This window comes from Nematostella vectensis, chromosome 12 (assembly GCF_932526225.1).
Source record: "Nematostella vectensis chromosome 12, jaNemVect1.1, whole genome shotgun sequence".
Classification (NCBI taxonomy): domain Eukaryota; kingdom Metazoa; phylum Cnidaria; class Anthozoa; order Actiniaria; family Edwardsiidae; genus Nematostella; species Nematostella vectensis.
Window position 1 is genome coordinate 8,789,904 of NC_064045.1, and position 17,519 is coordinate 8,807,422.

Consider the following 17,519-nt stretch of genomic DNA (forward strand, 5'->3'; position numbering starts at 1 on the left):
GAATTTCAGTCAAATTCTAATATTGACTTATAAGCCTTTGGTTCATGTGGGAGACATAAATTCAAAGGAAATGGCCGCAAACTGTCAAAACATAGTTTTCAATAGAATGTTGCATATTATTTTAACAAGGCATTGGCAGCTTAAAGTTTAACTGTTTGTAGACAATTAAAAACCTACAATAAACACTGACTCTTGAAATGTGCAGTACCATGACACTGCCACTTTAAGAGGGTGATAATAAAAAAGATATGTGAAACAAAGGAATAATAAATCAAATTATTGTATATGTCGCCTATACAGACAAACACATTATAACAAAGTAAGTGATTCATAAAGAATATTTGAATTGACTCTACTCTTGACTCTTTTTTTAGAGGAGCACTCTCACATCAAAGAAGAAAAAAATAAAAACATTTGGAAATCATAGAAAACTAAATAGGTACCACATAGTTTAAAAGTGATAGACTTAAAACAAAAAATATCAAACTTTAAGACTAGCAATAATTAAGACAACAAACTTGGATATAGAAACTTCATATATTATATATGTTTTTAAAATACACTGTTAGATGTTAATCAGTAAGATTTGCCTCAAGTTTTTCTTTGTTACCATCTTTTGCAAAGTTGCTTCAATATGTCCTTTATACAGTTGTCAAATCAACCACTCTGTCTGACTATTTCAAAAATCAAATTCCCTGCAAACACAATTTTTCTCTTCGAAACTAAAGAAGGTATTTTGAAGAACATCACTTGGATGTTTAGTAACTGTTTTATCTTTAACTTTAATTAAATAGTACAATTACTACAAGAGCTTAAGCCACCAATAGGCACACAATTGCATGACAACGCACATATCACAGGAGAAGTAAAAAGCAAACAAACAATGAAACTGGACAAAACCCATCACTGAGTCAGCAGAATCAGCTCATTAGATAAGAAGCCTGCAAAGCTGGCTCCTGATCAGGCGTGTATCCAGGAGGGGGGTGCAGAGGGTGCATTTGCACCCCCCACAATGGCGGATTGTCCACTTCCAGTTCATGATAGAAGTGCTATTTATAGACAAAACTATAAAAGCATAAGTGAATTAGATAATAAAAGGGCATTCTAGATCACTCTGGTGTGTCATAAATCTTTTTTGTAGCCAAATCTGATAATAAACGCCCTGAAAAATAAGGTCCACTTTTTTTCGATTTGGCACCCCCTCCCCCCATCCAAGAAAACTTCCTGCGTCAGGCCTGCTGGCGATAAAGTCGTATACATTATTAAAAATTCTGTTCTGTGCTATCTTCCTTCAAAATCTAGAGTTTCTCTTGATATCTCAAATACAACCCATGCTAAAATTGCCGTGACAGTGATGTTTAGAAACTCAAAAGTCATATCAACCACAAACACTGCATGATCTTGGTGTTCTTCCTGGTCTCCGAGCCACTCAATCAGCAACCATTTGAGTCTTTCAGATATTCTTCCAGCCATTGTGTTTACAATGAAAGCCAGTATTACCAGAAAGACGACTGCCCCAATTCGCTTCGCGTACGATACTTGCAACGCGTTAAACCAGTTTTCTCCATTTATAAACTCTACAAGGTTTTGAACAGTCATGCTCAGTTTTGTCCGAGTTTGAAGGAAATGCGGGTTTACTTGTTCGGTATCTATGTCCAGAAGTTTCCTATGAAGCAACAATGCAATCATTGTGCTCAATCAATTTAAAAAAAAAAAACACTCCCGTTATCTGTTGATCTCTCTAATATACCGCATATGTATCTCAAGTTCTCCGTATATATCTATTCTCTGGTTTTTAGGACTTGAAGCTCTCTTTTTCAGGCAAGTTTTACACGGGATTTAGGTAGTTCTGATTCAGTTTCTCGTTTTGTCCCCGAGAGACAAAATTTTAGCCAGGCCCTACCCATATAAACACAGGGATCCCATAGAACTCGTTGGATAATATCTTGTTTCATCCATACAGTAATAGCCTTCGTAGCAAGCGCAAAAAAGGGATTGAGAAGATGAGAAATATACTCCAAGCTTTCTATTGGTACCTTTTGATATACGGTAAACATTGTACGAAAAACGAAAAGCAAATGCTTACTAAAAAGCAACATGTAGTTCATTTATGTGTTTACATTAATTTAACGAAAGCAAATATTACGAATGTTATTTATTGCAGAAAAAAAAAATGTTTTAAAAAAATTAAAAAAAAGGGCAAAACATTTGTGCACTGGCCGGGAATCGAACCCGGGCCTCCCGCGTGGCAGGCGAGAATTCTACCACTGAACCACCAGTGCAAGTTATGATTTTCGAGTCATATTTTAGTATTTATTTATAACACCAAAGTGTCAAAGCTGCAACAGCTGACCAAATATAACGTAGGCTCTTCGATAAATTTTACCGACGAAAAGGAATCATTTGTTGCGTTTACTTGGTCAGGGAGAATCTAGCATGATTAGAGGCTATTCACCTGTAACCCAGGCTTTCCTGGGGACGTTGTTTACGTGGGCTGTGACAGCGGCAGGCGCTGGTTTAGTGTTCGTCTTTAAAAGCGGGCAGGTAAGGTTCACGTGTTTGTTGTGCCGTGAAACACATTTCACGTAAACGGCTCGAACTTCCAATTTAGAGACAGCACTATCTTGCTCAAGCTGGTTCTGATTATTAATCTTCTTTTGTTATGTTAGAGAAAAGTTCTTGATGGGAGTTTAGGATTTGCTGCCGGGGTGAGTGTAATAATCAGATTCCTAGTTTTGTTTGTCTTGGACTGAATGAATGGAAAGTTGTACGGCGGAAAAATCTTAGAGTTGTGTAAAACGTGGACTTCGTAGCTACCTTAATTAAAGAAAATCGCAAGATAAGAGACGGTTTTCTCTCGTATTGATTCATAATAGTCCGTCCTAATATTCTATCGGATTTTTTTTTTAGTTAAATCGAACTAAAACAGCTATCTGCTATGTGTTCAATTTATTTTCATTTTCCATTTTTTATATTACTTAAAAATATTAATTTCAGAAATGGGGAAATAAAAAAAAGAAGACTGCTTTATAGTGGCAGCGAGGATAATGTATGTTTTTTTTGTAAGTTTTACTTTTGATTTTGTTGTAAGGTGATGCTGGCTGCTTCTTACTGGTCTCTTCTAAACCCTGCGATTGAGATGGCAGAGAGTTCTGGTTACTATGGAGAAAATGGCTGGCTATCATTTATACCAGTCTCTATTGGTTTTACCCTTGGAGCAGCCTTTGTTTATGGTGCTGATTATATGATGTCGTATTTAGTAAGTATGCCCTGATCAAACAGAGTTGATGAGAGACTCTTTCTAGCTCTCACAGGATGGCAGTCAAGTTGTCTTTGAGGGATGTGGTAATGCAAGCTTTGAAATTTTGAATGTTGGATCAAAAAAACTACTTGAAATTATGTGGTAGGAGACATTGGTGGGTCTTATTACGACAATACAGTGCAACATTTTCGAAAATACCGTAATACCCCAGTAAATATCACATTAACTGCACAGAAATTGGTTTTGAAGAGAATGTGTGACAACCCAACTTTTCCCAGGTTTCCCACTAGATCATCCCATATCAAAAGGCCAATAACTACTACCATTAGAATAGATAATTTTAAACTCATTGGAGCTGGTTCCCTGGGAGCTTGTTTTTTTTTTACTGGAAATTGATCAATACTGGTGTTGGTGATCTCCAAACCTGGTTGCTAACAAAGCTTACAATTAGAAACAAAACTCTAGAAGGGAATTAAAACAGGGGTTTAACAGTTTTATTCCTGATTTGTAATTTGAAATCAAATAAATAATAAAATTATCAGTGAGCGCTGTATCAAGGAAGCACAAATACTAATAGTATTTTTTTATACAGGGAATTGAATCTTTAGCAGGATCATTAACTCCAGTAGATTCTATTACCAAGAAACAGGATCCTGAGAATGAAGTTCATCTAAGCATTACAAACAGACAAGCAAATGATATCAAACCTTCTGTGACAAAGAGGAAGATGACTACCAAACCAACCAATAATATCACTGAGAGTGAGCAGAATACCACAGAATCTGACAGTCAAAAGCTTGCAAGTTGGAGGAGAATCATGCTTCTTATTATAGCTATCACTGTTCACAATATACCAGGTATTAAATGCAGCAATGTGAATAAATATGCACAACATGATATCACATAAAAATGCCAGCTTAATTACCCCTAGTGGCATATTCACAACTCCATAATCTCTTTGCACTGGATGCCAGAGGCTACTTGTGCCCAAGTAAAACTAAACCCAAGCTGTGAGACAGTGATGAGTTTCTTTACTTTCTTGTGCAAAATGTGGCTTTTCCTCTTCTTAGCGTTCTTTCAGTATACTTTCACACTTTCAGCATTGTGAGCACCCCTGGAACCTGTGGTTTCCCCTTCCCCACTACTGAAATATTAGTAGAAGAATGCGTATGTGTAGGAGCCAAAATCTTCTGCTATTAAAGCCGCATTGTCACCAGTTTACTTCCGGAGGTCCGATGGAAACCTCAACCGTTAAAAGACAAAAGAATCTATTAAAATCCGAGATATTAAACAGGCCTTCCACTCGATATTTTGAAATATTTTTCGCGTTTTCCGTTAAAAATCATCTGATATTGTTACGTAATCGACCGGAAGTAAACTGGTGACAATGCGGCTTTAAGCACCCTACGTTTTGGGTGTGGTTGGCCATGACATTGGGTATTGTTGTGAGCCTGTCATAATTTATTTTATTCACATTTCATTTTTTTTGATACACCTAAGATTCATAAAAGGATGCATTGACAAATCAATGTGTTGTAAAACACATGTGTAATGTATGAACCACCATCCTGATCTCTGAATGCCATGAAGCACTGCAGGCTTTAACACATGTATTTTTTAAGTGCAACCCCATTTGAAATAGGCCACAGCCCTCTTTTTATAAGAAAAAACAAAAATTTCAATGACGGAAATGCCTGTTGTTTACAGAGGGTCTAGCTGTGGGTGTTGGTTTTGGGGCTATAAGCAAGTCACCATCAGCAACATTTGAAAATGCAAGGTAAGATCAATAACTTTTATTTAATTGTTTAAACTTTGAAGATTCATAGCATCATCGGGACTGGGGAGGAGGGGATACACCCTAAGTTTGGGGCCTGGTTGTACCCCCCAGTTTTCTTAAAGTCCATATAACCTTTCAGAGTTGATAGACTTTGTCAATTCTTTATATTTTCATCTTCCAAATGGTATGAGGTTCGTATGGACCCTATAAAACACGCATTTGTGCAAATAACTCAAATCTGTAATATTGAGGTATTTTGGTCAACCTTTGGAAAAAAGGCCGTGAACTGAAAGGCCCGGCTCCAGTCATTTGTGACGTAGATCGAGATGTCAACCAAATTACATGAGAAAATATATGCGCACGCTAAACCAGTTCCTGTCTTCATGTCTTCTTAGTTATTGCAGGTATTCCTTGGTGTTACGGGAGCTTTGTTTTTGGTGCTCAAGGCCTTTGTACTCTATTTCATTGTCTCGTTCTAAGGTCTTTGTTTTTGGCTTTTGTTCCATTGTGTTTTTGGTGCTGGTGCTCCGTAACACCAAGAAACTACCGTTATCGCTGAAGAACGTTGTGTGGTTACAACTTTTACCGTAAACTTTATATTTCCACCTGGTAGTCAAATGATTATGTAACTTCAGGAAACAAATCTGACAAATTTAGCAGATATTTTTTAATCTTTGAATTGTGCGCTCGCTCCATTCGCAATCAAGAATGGCGACATTCTCACGGGCGCACGCTGTTTATGAAACCTACAACAAAACGATATTTTCTTTTTTCGCAAACAATTCTCAACTTTAAATTATTCTTCGCTTCATTGTGGGTAGCATTGCAATAGAAAATAATTCGCCAATATTTTGTGGTATCGCTGTCTCTGAATTTTAAAGGGTTTAAGGAAAATACTTTGTTTCAGGTTTTCCCGCCAAAACTTGGAATTTATCACTCGATTCAATCTCCTTTCGCTTGGCCAGGAAAATTTTCAAAGATCTGTTTAATTTCAATCAAATTCAATTCCCTTTTCAGAATTTGAAAGTTTATCTATACTTTGTTTTGGCTAGATTGATATGAGTGAAAGGTTTTAAGAACTTTAATGTATCTCCATTTAACCCCTCAGAATTTTGAGCCTGCTATAGCCCTGTATTGTATGGATTATATTTATGATAAAGCAACAATTTTATGTCATGTTTTTGTTTTACAGAAATCTTGCAATTGGTATAGGAATTCAGAATTTTCCAGAAGGCTTAGCTGTCAGTTTACCTTTGAGAGCTTCAGGTATCTCAGTATGGTGGAGTTTTTGGTAAGTTTTACTTCTTTCTTTGCATGTTGCTAAATAGAAGTGGGTGTAGATGTATGTTTTTGGGGCAAAAAAACAAATCTACCTGCCCTCCCACACAAAAAAGATGAATCAAGGAAATCAAGACAGACATAAGGGGTTGGCATTTCTTTAATAAGATTGCTTCTTATTTAAGTTAACATACATGGGGTGTTTGCACTTTCAGCGACTATGTACCATCAAAACAATTGTATCAGTCACTCATTTTTTACTTCAAATTATCAACAATATGGGAAGGCATCTGGTTCACATGCCATTGGAGATCCATTGTTTCTATTATTATTACAGTACTTGTGCTATCATTTTTCATTACATGGTCTCTTGTCTGGTCTGTTTAGGTATGGTCAGCTAAGTGGGATGGTTGAACCAATCGCTGGAATTCTTGGCGCATTTGCTGTCACCGTAAGTGTTGTTGTCAATGATTGAGACCTGACAACCCTAGAAAATCTCTTATAGAAAATAGGCAAAGTATTTCGTTTTTCAGGACACAAAAAGGCGGAAGATTGGGAGCAGAGGTCCAAAACCTTTAGACTCCCGCCTTATGTAGAAGTGATGTAGGAGTGACAGATACTGTTGTATGGATTACTTTCCATCTTTGTCTTTTTTACCACAGGTAGCCCTATCTCCCTATTTGTCTCTATTGATATTATGTAAAAAATCAAAGGAAATGATTTCAAGTGGACTTACAAATATATAATATACAGTCTTCTTCTGAGGCAAAGACTGGGTGAAAAACGAATGATGAGAAATTAACTTTCTCTCTTAACTATTGTATTTTAAACAGTGAAAAGATGTAAGGTGCATACCTCATGTTTCATCCATAAATCCACACTTCTTTGATATCGTCTTTGTTACTTGTGATTTTTTTTAACAATGTTCATGGTAATATCAACACAGGTACCCCAAGATCACTGTGTGTGAATAAAATTATTATGGGATCTTGCTACATTGTGACTTATGTGTTAATTTGTTGTTAATTTGTTGATTATTCTACTTGAATTAGAATCTTAAAATCGTTGACGTTAAGTGATTTTGGTCTTTCAGAGCTCCCTCAAATATGACAATTTCAATTTCAATTCCTTTCATATAAAAAATGCCAGGGGCGGATACAGTGGGGGGGGGGGGGTGGATATTCAACCCCTCTTTGTGAGTAGAAAAATAAAAAAAATCAAGAAAATAAATGTCTAATGGGCGGGAGGTACTGTCCATGTACCTTCGCCTGCCTGACGCGACATATCCAATTCAGCATGAAGTAATGTTAGATCCACGTGACCTACCATGTGAAGAACCACTGGGTCAGTTATAAGCCGTCTATCCGGCCATTATCCACCCACCATTTTGAAATCCTGGACCCGCCCCTAAATGCTGCTACATTTGGTATAATGGGAATTAAAAATAACCAAATGATTATTTCTCGTCCAAAGTTAGCCGAGCCCGTGCTACCATATGCCTTATCATTTGCGGCTGGTGCCATGGTGTATGTAGTGGTGGATGACATCATACCAGAGGCTCAGACAAGGTTAGTCAAAGACATGCATTTACCCTGTTCTATAAGAACATCCAGCCTGAGATTTCACCAAAACTTAAGAACATTCTAAGAACATGCCGAGACTCAGATAGCAGATTTTTTTTCTTTTTTAGTCCTGATGCGTTCTAAAATGCAGAATCAGTAACAACTTTATTATTGCTATTGATCATTGGTGTAAATCTCTTCCTAATAATTCATTGCGTATTATATTCATATATAAACTTAAATTTAAGAACATCGTTAAAACCAAATTCAGCCTAAAAATGTCCCAAAAATAAAAACGGCCCAGCCTCATCTGAAAATTAGACGTTCTTATAAAAAAGGAGTGTATATCACTTGGTAAATACAGTATACAGGGGTTGTTTCTCAAAATGGCCGACCTTTCAGAACCGTTTTCCCTTGTTTACCTCTAATACTGTATCTAACTATTTTTGAGAGCTGTTTTCATTAATTTATTCATTCACCGCTCACTCATTCTTTGATTTTTTCCTTTTTGTGTTACAGCGGAAATGGCAAGCTGGCGTCTTGGACGACCATATTAGGATTTGTCATAATGATGTCCCTCGATGTTGGGCTAGGATAGGAAAGGGTGACCGTGTGGTGTCGGAATCGACCATTTTTATGCATGCGCAGAAATCCACAAAGGGCCTGGCTATTATCGTACCAGAGCCCACGTACCTTTGTTCCAGCGGTTCTCAAAGTCTCCATTTTAATTTACCCAGCAAACAGTTCTGACGATTTCCAACTGCTATTTGACATCCGTCTGTCGTATTTATTGACGGACGTTTGAATGCAGCCATCACATTGCACCCGGCTCTGACTTATTGGAATAGCCGTTGTTGTTAACTGCAGTATAATTCAAACCTAGTATAAAGACAGTCAGAGAGTCCTTTTCCCAAGGGCCAAACAAAACTAATATACCCATGGAAATAGCCTGTTTTTTTTTTCAAAGGGCAGTCCAGCTAATTTTTCGACTGGAAATTGTAAATAAATTACGCTGGCATGATTGTTCTTAAAGTAATATTTTGGCAACCTATTCATGGACAATGTTTGGTTTTAGGTATAGACTATTTCTCTACTTTACATTTAAGACAATAGTTTAAAGTATTGAAAATGAAAATACTAAAAAAAGTAACAAAAGGTACGAAGAAAAACAGAGGGTAAGTCCTACTAGTAACAAAAGGTGTGAAGAAAAACAGAGGGCAAGTCCTACTTTGTTAGTATGTAACGTTGAATGGAGGGAAGACAATAAATTGAGGAGGAATTGTTAGTAAAGAAAACAAAAGAGAGGGCATTGTAAAAATTGGTGGAATCTTTGACGTAAAAGGGATGAGCTGGTATTGGGATAAGAACGCGTGGGACTGGACTGTACCAAACCGAGGCTCGCACTGTATTTATGCGTTATTAATTGATCCCATCCCTCCAAACGGGCGTGCTTTATCAGAAGGAAGAATTTCCCTACGAGACAACCCCTTGACATTAAGTCAAAATGACACGATGCTTTCAATATATATAACCAACTTCTTTAAATTGAGCTGACTCTCCTCGCTTTGCTGTGATCCTTATTGTGTTACTGGGGCTGCAAGAGTTTCATCCTGTGTGAGCTTTATAAAGGATCATATGTCTATATCATGACGCTTGATGCCTAGATCACTAGCAGTTAAGTTTCAAATAGATTAGACACTCTTTAGGCTGATAATTTCTATCGATTGCTGATGCTCGGCGACCCAGGCGACGCAGACCGGAAGTGGTAGTAGGCGCGAAGACGAAACAAACAGGGGAAACATACGTCTAGTTTTGTCTTTCGTCTTCGCGGGTACTCCCACTTCCGGTCTCCGCGTCGCCCTGGGTCCCCGAGGATGGATTGTAGTCCCAGGGTCAATCCAGTTTGGAAAACACATCTGTCCGTTTTTCACTTTATCTACGTATCACTCGTTACAAGTCTACTTAAGCCAGACGGTAACGTAAGGCGACTGATGATTATATGCTCGGTTTGGCCAGTCCGCGTCAGACTCGGGCGAGTCGTAGCCATTACGGTTCTGGGTCCACCCATGTGCAGTTGAGCCCGCGGTCATCACACCCAGCGCCATACAGTAATCATTCGTTTTTGTGTTTCCTTGGTTATTAAATGACACTGTTGGGTAGGACCCCCCATGATCTTGATATCGCATGATTCCGTATTTATTTTGGTAGCACACCTATAATGCAAAGCAACCATAAAAATAGTGTCGAGGCGAACGCTATTACAAGAAATGGTAAGAGAAAATTGCACTAGCTCTCAGCGGTGGGGCACTGGGGGTATGTGTCACACAATATTTTCAAAAATTATAAGGAAATGACCAGTAGGGGCGTGGCTGTGTGAAAAAAAGCAAATGTTAGGAAGCATCTATTTCCATCGGTTGATTTCTGGAAGGCATTGAGATATCTTGGATTGAATTACTTTGTTTTTAGAAAAAACGTAGGAAGAAACCACCGGACAGAAGAAAGCTTTAATAACCGCTGCAATGAACTCACCAACTATCTTCTCAAGCGTGGCTATAAACCCGCTTATCTCGAGAGACAAATCCTACGCGTTGCTAACATTTCCCGCATTGACGCCCTACGCCCTCATAATAACAACCACAAAAACTCCCGTCGCATTCCCTTTGTCACTACCTATAACCCTACACTACCTTACATCAACAACATAATCAGTAGAAACTACAACCTACTCTCGTCTAAGCGATGCCATAAGGTTTTCACTGAGCCCCCTCTTGTCGCCTTTCGCCGCTCAGCTAACCTCCGCGACATCCTCGTTAAAGCCAAGCTACCTTCCGACCGCTCTCCAAAGGAACAACCTCCCGGTGCTTTCCGTTGCGGAAAAAACTGCCTAACCTCCCCCTATATTAGAACCGATGGCCTGACAAGCTACACATTTTTCTCAACAGGTGAAACACGACCTATAACCTCCCACATAACCTGCAATACTAAAAACGTGATTTATATGATTCAATGTAACCGCTGTAACCTTCAATATATTGGGGAAACTAAACGTAAATTAAAAGAACGCTTTAATGACCACCGCAGAACTGTAGACTCCCAATCTCGATCCATACCAACCCACGCAGCTGAACACTTCCTAAAACCTAACCACTCCGCTTCTGACATAAAGCTCATACCTATTGAAAAAATAATAAATAACCGCGACTTCATCCGCAAAGCAAGAGAAGCCACGCTGATAGCTCGCGCTGGCACTCTTGAACCCGGTGGCGTCAACCGGCGTGAAGAAACCGTTTAGCTTCTTAGTAATCCACACCACCCTATTTACCATCTTCCATAAGTCACCCCTTACTCAATTACTATTTTTACCTTTTGTTAGTTAATCATCAATGAACTTTGTACATATACTAGCTGTAACATGCCATTGTAACTCATTTATAATCTGAAGAAGGCAGGTATTGGCCTGCCGAAATATCGTTCTAAAAAACATAAATCTGCGTTGTTGTCGACTTTTTCTTTTAAAGGTTTTGTTTTTAGATTAAGATTTTATCACATAATTCCCCTACTATAGCTGATAATATGAAAACAACAAAAGTTTTGGCTGACTACGCCTCTTTAAAACTATAGACAATGTTCTGCCGTTACGAACATATTAAGTAGCCCAGGCGCGTAACAGAGGGGGGGGGGGGGGGGGGGGCAAAAAGTGGGTCATTTCTTCAAAACTATGTTTTTTACATATGATTCCTATGACTGCGCATCCCCAGCGCGTCGACCAGTACTGGTACACGTCCCCAGGCCCGTACCAAGGATTTTTCTTGGGGGGTGGGGGGGGGGGGGGGGGGGGGGAGGGAGAGCAAAATCCGAATTGAGGGGGTGAGTTTTCTGATAAGAATCTTAAAAAAAGGAGTATTTTTAACAAAGCAGATCTCCAAGGGACGTTTATTATCGGATTTGGCTACAAAAAATTAAGATTTCTTTATAGATAAAATGATATGATGGGTGTTCTAGAATGCCTTTTTTTATCTTATTCAAATAGCACGTCTATTGCGAACCAAAAAAGCACCCCTTCCCCTTGGTACGGGCCTGGCGGGCTGTAGCCTCTTCTAGAGTGAAATGAACTAACTTATGACTGCGCACCCCCCATCAGCCAATCCTGGGTACGCGCCTGTAGCCTCATCTCGTAGAGAAAGGAACTCTAACAACTCAAATGGAATCTAAAAAATAATAATAATAAAATTTCTAACCTGTGTTGCCCCATTCCAGCTGGTTACCGTTACAGGTTCCTCTGACGCACTTTTCACCCGATTGTAGCCAACAGCGTGATTCCACAGGGTACCCACTTCACGCTGCCTTGGCAACTCCCAGCTTACCCACTTGCTACCAATACCGGAAGTGTCGTCACCGGAACTGGAGAACATTACCCGTGATGCAAAGTGGACCGCAAGAACACGGGCATCTAGGCATGAGTAAGTATTCGGATTCCTGCATTTAGAGAATGCGCATAGATACTAGACGGGCGGAAGGACAGGATATTTACCAGAATTCCGGTGTGCGTCTATGAACTTCTGAGATGTTAGTGTGTCTATAGCCTTGATGGTTGGTGTAAGGTAGATGTTCGTTAGTACCCAGTCTCAAATACGCAGTTAGTACCCAGTCTCAAATACGCGGTTAGTACCCAGTCTCAAATACGCGTTACTCCAGTCCCCCTCCAGAACAAAAATGAAAAGGTCGCTAATCGAAGATCGACAGCACTAGCACCGAAGCAAATAAACCACTTGATACAGGGGGGCAGAATATCAAATACCACCCCCTCTTAAAAAAAGGGAAAACAACGATCGAATGCAAACACCCACTTTTTTTTATCATAGAATAATGAAAAAAGCACCCACAAATAGCTTGTTTATCATGGCACCCACAAATAGCTTGTTCATCATGGCACCCACAAATAGCTTGTTTATCATGGCGCCCACAAATAGCTTGTTTATCATGGCACCCACAAATAGCTTGTTTATCATGGCACCAACAAATTGCTTCTTTATCATGGCACCCACAAATAGCTTCTTTATCATGGCACCCACAAATAGCTTCTTTATCATGGCACCCACAAATAGCTTCTTTATCATGGCACCCACAAATAGCTTCTTTATCATGGCACCCACAAATAGCTTCTTTATCATGGCATCCACAAATAGCTTCTTTATCATGGAATAATAGAAGATGCATACTAACTGATCTGGATTTGTTATTGTTCAATTTCCTTCTGTATTTAAATAAAGACATATGGCAGATATTTTTAAGAACATGCTATGAAAATAGCCCTGGGTTTCCGAGGCTATGTTATTTTTTACATGTTTCCCCATAAGACAGACTTAAAGCTTGAGCCACCTGTGCTCACACAAACAAAACTATAGGACAGGTGAACTTTAACAAAAACTTTAAAAATACCTTAGACTTGGTGATTTAAGACCTTTTACATTTCTGTTTTGTACCAGCCATTTGTCATAGATGTTTCCCACACTAGAAAATAGATATAAATCATATGAGTCCAGTTTAGATTCTGGGTCTTCATTTTTACCTTAAAGGAAAAGAAAAACCAACAAGTTGAACAAATTAGAGCGTAAAATGGCTGGAGGGTAAATTCTCGAAAACATGGAAAAAAAACCCTGCATATCCTAAAAAAATATATATTTTTATATTTTCACCTTCCGCTCAGTTTCCCAACGAGAGTCCATCCACCATTGTTCATATCGCAGTACGTTTTCACCCAGTACATGCCATTTTCTACCAAAGGCTTCCCGTCAAGCAGGCTCGCATCATGCATCTGCTTGCAGGAGTCAGCGGGCTTCTCTTGACTTCCCAGCAAGCTCTGCGCGTGATGCTGAAGCCTGCAGGGATCGCCAAGAAGTACCCGTGGTGGGGAGGGGACGAGCAGCCGAATGCGAATGTTGTCGTAGAACGAACGGCAGCCTAGGGTGAACTTGTTGTGACAGCCAAAGCCAAGGGATCCTTTGAAAATGTAATGAAATATAGATCATTCATTCATTCATTCATTCATTCATTCATTCATTCATTCATTCATTCATTCATTCATTTATTTATTTATTTATTTATTTATTTATTTATTTATTTATTTATTTATTTATTTATTTATTTATTTATTTATTTATTTATTTATTTATTTATCTGTTTATTGTGACGGCTGCTGCTAGAGGCCAATGCACAAAAGAAAAGTGCAAGACTGTTTCATGGAAATTGAGAAACAAAGCTTCTACCTTGTTTAATTTTCCATTGACTTGCAACGGCTAAGTTATCGTGAATCACGTGACCATCCGCGAGATCGACTGTCCTTGTACTCGATACCGGAAGTGGAACCACTTCGCGGTAAGGGGGGTGGGGAGGGTGCCCTTGTAAGCCCAACTACCGTCTTTATTGTTCTGGTAAGGCCTCATCGTACAATCTTTATGGTTGCTTTTGTACTCGAACCACCAGGCTGATGTGCTTCTAGTTGAGAGATCTCGCACTCGAAGGAATGGCCCTGGGTACTCAACTGGTGCAGATGTTGCCCCCAAAAAATCAAGATCGAACTGAAACAAAACTAGTTTCTAAATTTGTGTCCAGCGGAAGTAGAAAGGAGAGTGTTGGTAAAAGGGTAGCAAGTAGCTGTCCTAGAAAAGAGCACATAAAAGGCGTTGCCCCCTAGGACATACAAGAAACGACAGAACTATCCTCCCTCCCTCCAACCATGGACTCTGAAGCACCATTTATTAGGTGCTACTGGAAGTAGAAAGGAGGATGCAGCGAAATCTGCGTATCTGCCCTCGCCTAGAAAAGCGCACGTTGAAGGCGTCTGCCCCCTTGGAATTTCAAGGAACGACAGAACTTTGTGCCCTCTTCCTCCCCAGACAATATTTACTAACAACATAGGGGGCAGCTTTATAAGGTGACGCTAATGTTATATGGTAGAAAAAAGGTAGCTTCAGCTCACTGTAAACTGAGATCTTTTCCTCGCGAACGCCAGCCCAGCGAAATACAGAGAAAAGAGGCCTCTGCTAGCAGGAAAAATGTGAACAGATTCTCCTACCTCATAATCTTCCCATCCAAAGCCATCCTTCGCATAAATACCGATTTCCGCAGCATCACCAGTCGGCGTAATTCCGGTCACGCCGAACAATTTTCCACTGTTCACGCTCCACTGCCCAAAGTTGTTCATCTTCCACTTCCGGTCCAAATTACTATCTGAGAAGTCATCAGGGTTGCTATTAGCTCGGCCAGCGGATTTGCTACCAAACACAAGAGCGTACTTGTTTTGATTGACAGCGTTGCTTGGCAACGGGGCTTGGAGCTTGAACGAGACTGTTGCGTTAGTAGTACCCAATCCACTGACGACGCGGTCGATTTGGACGGGCTCTTCTGAAGCTTGGGACTGATAGAACACGCGCAACTCGTTGCCATTGGCTTGACTTAACCCATTGACTCCTGGCTTTTTTGGAGCTGAATTTACAAAAAACAGACTAAAAACAGATACCTCCCCCCCTATTCTGAGTTTTATACAGCCCGTCAAAGTCAAACACAGCTGCACCTAGTCAGCGGTATCCAAGCTTTCCAAAAGTGCTTTGCGGTCCCCACTTTTAATCCCTCGTCGATGTGCTGAAGCCAGCACAAGTTGATGGTTGCTTGTATTTTTCATCAAAAATACAGCTATGAGCATATTAGGAGAGTGTCTCAGGACATCATGAAGTCTTTTGGGGCATAATTGAGTGCTTTGCTTATGGATATTTGCAAGCAAAGGTGGATTCATGATGATTTTTTCTTGTTTGGCTTTGCCCGGATGAGAAAATAATTTTCTAATGAATAACCACAGCTCTCCTAAATGCTGTCTTTTCTGAAACCAAATTGATTGCAAAATTGTTTACACTGCTATTCTGGGTCTGTATGACCTGGAATTGATTCGTTTGGCTTTGGGGTGAAAAGACTTATAAAAAACCATCTGACTTTGTGGAGAGGAGTGTTGACTGGCCCTCCCCTCGTGAATTTTCCCCTGGATCTCCCAGAATGCTTTGCAATACGTAAAGATATTTTCGTGGTTGTTCAATCCTTCAAGGAATGGACATTGTGTTTTGAGGCCAAGGAAATGTACCTGGAGGATCAGAATAAAGGTATCTATTTGTGTCTTGAGCTGTGTTTGCTGATCTCTCTCCCTTGTGTGGTATTTTGAGCGTTTTATTGAGAGGGGTGATTCTGCTTTTCTCTCCTTGTTCGATTTGAGATTTGTCAAAGAACCTGTGCTATTATTTGGCTTAAGAGTAGATGCCAACACCTTGGTTGGATGCATATCTGCAAGACCATTTATCCCTTAGACTGATGCCTGAGTATCTTCATCTTGTTGTGTTTATTTTGAATTTATGAATTTTTTGGGTTGTGGGTACTTCCCAAAGCCGGTACAGGCCGGTTGAGGGGTCAATGTGTTTTAAGCCTTGGTCGATCAATTGCCTGTGGTTAACTGTAAGTAAAATATGTGTTAAGAAATATTTTTTACGCTTTATCTTTCTTCAGATAAGTATTATAAAAAAGACTCAAGGGAAGGACCATTTGATGGGGATTTAAGGGCCTCAGACTCGATTTTTTTAGGGGGAATCAGCAACTCCATTGCAACTTGCCCCATATCAAATGATCCGTCCCTAAGACCCCCGAGTATTCAAAGTTCTTGAAATGTTCCATTTATAACAGCATTGTGAATTGGGTGGGTTATACCAGAGTGGGTAAAAAGAGCAAAAAAGTAAAAATAAATAAAAAAGTATGATTAATAAATAGATAAAGAGATAGAAATACTCAAAGTTTGCCAAATTTCGTTTTGTATTGATCCATAGACAATTATTTGTTTGCTCACCGTCAAAGGAGACTGTGGAATTTGCTGGAAGATCGGAGACGGCATGAAGTCTTACTGGCCGCTTTCCCACAAAATCTACAATAGAGAAATGATGATCGCAAGGAGCACTTGCATTGTGGGTGCCAGAAAGTTGACCCAGAAGTGAATGGATCTTGTACACTTTTGTCAAATCTTCGGCAACGGTTTTTTGTTGCTCTGTTGCGTCCTTTTGGGCTGCTGCGGCGGTCATGGCTTTCTCCTTCCTGTAGTTTCAAGTTCAATGAAAGCCGTAGGATCAATTCATCGAGGAGTTTTTGCACGCTCAAGATTTCCTTATGGGTTTTCTTTGTCGCTACAGACTTCTTACTCTCCAAGCTTAGAAAGAGAAAGGCGAAAATGCAAAATGTGGCGAGTTTGGGGGCCATTTCTTGTACACTTTTGTCAAATCTTCGGCAACGGTTTTTTGTTGCTCTGTTGCGTCTTTTTGGGCTGCTGCGGCGGTCATGGCTTTCTCCTTCCTGTAGTTTCAAGTTCAATGAAAGCCGTAGGATCAATTCATCGAGGAGTTTTTGCACGCTCAAGATTTCCTTATGGGTTTTCTTTGTCGCTACAGACTTCTTACTCTCCAAGCTTAGAAAGAGAAAGGCGAAAATGCAAAATGTGGCGAGTTTGGGGGCCATTTCTTTGCGCAGCGCTAGCTCTAGCTTTACAAAGTTTTCAGTGACTACTAACGAACACTGATAGTGGCTACACAAAAGCCGTTTTGTGCTACATGAAAAA

General features: G+C 39.7%; 1 protein-coding gene and 2 non-coding genes across 3 annotated transcripts; 1 reads left to right on the plus strand and 2 right to left on the minus strand.

The window, feature by feature from the left end:
• Positions 1–2,211: 2,211 nt before the first annotated feature.
• Positions 2,212–2,282, minus strand: Trnag-gcc. Its single transcript has one exon. It is a non-coding gene; the product is annotated as a tRNA-Gly (tRNA).
• A 92-nt stretch (positions 2,283–2,374) lies between these two features.
• Positions 2,375–9,197, plus strand: LOC5511698 (zinc transporter ZIP11). Its single transcript, XM_001632034.3, has 9 exons — positions 2,375–2,544; positions 2,670–2,708; positions 3,092–3,259; positions 3,855–4,119; positions 4,970–5,039; positions 6,232–6,330; positions 6,705–6,768; positions 7,791–7,885; positions 8,399–9,197. The coding sequence occupies exons 1-9, from the start codon at positions 2,437–2,439 to the stop codon at positions 8,475–8,477; spliced, it is 987 nt and encodes a 328-aa protein (XP_001632084.1). The 5' UTR covers positions 2,375–2,436; the 3' UTR covers positions 8,478–9,197.
• A 198-nt stretch (positions 9,198–9,395) lies between these two features.
• Positions 9,396–17,476, minus strand: LOC116617903. Its single transcript, XR_007305297.1, has 7 exons — positions 16,714–17,476; positions 14,955–15,431; positions 14,146–14,457; positions 13,576–13,879; positions 13,319–13,390; positions 12,118–12,355; positions 9,396–10,092 (listed from the first exon to the last, which is right to left on the minus strand). It is a non-coding gene; the product is annotated as an uncharacterized LOC116617903 (transcript).
• Positions 17,477–17,519: the final 43 nt, after the last annotated feature.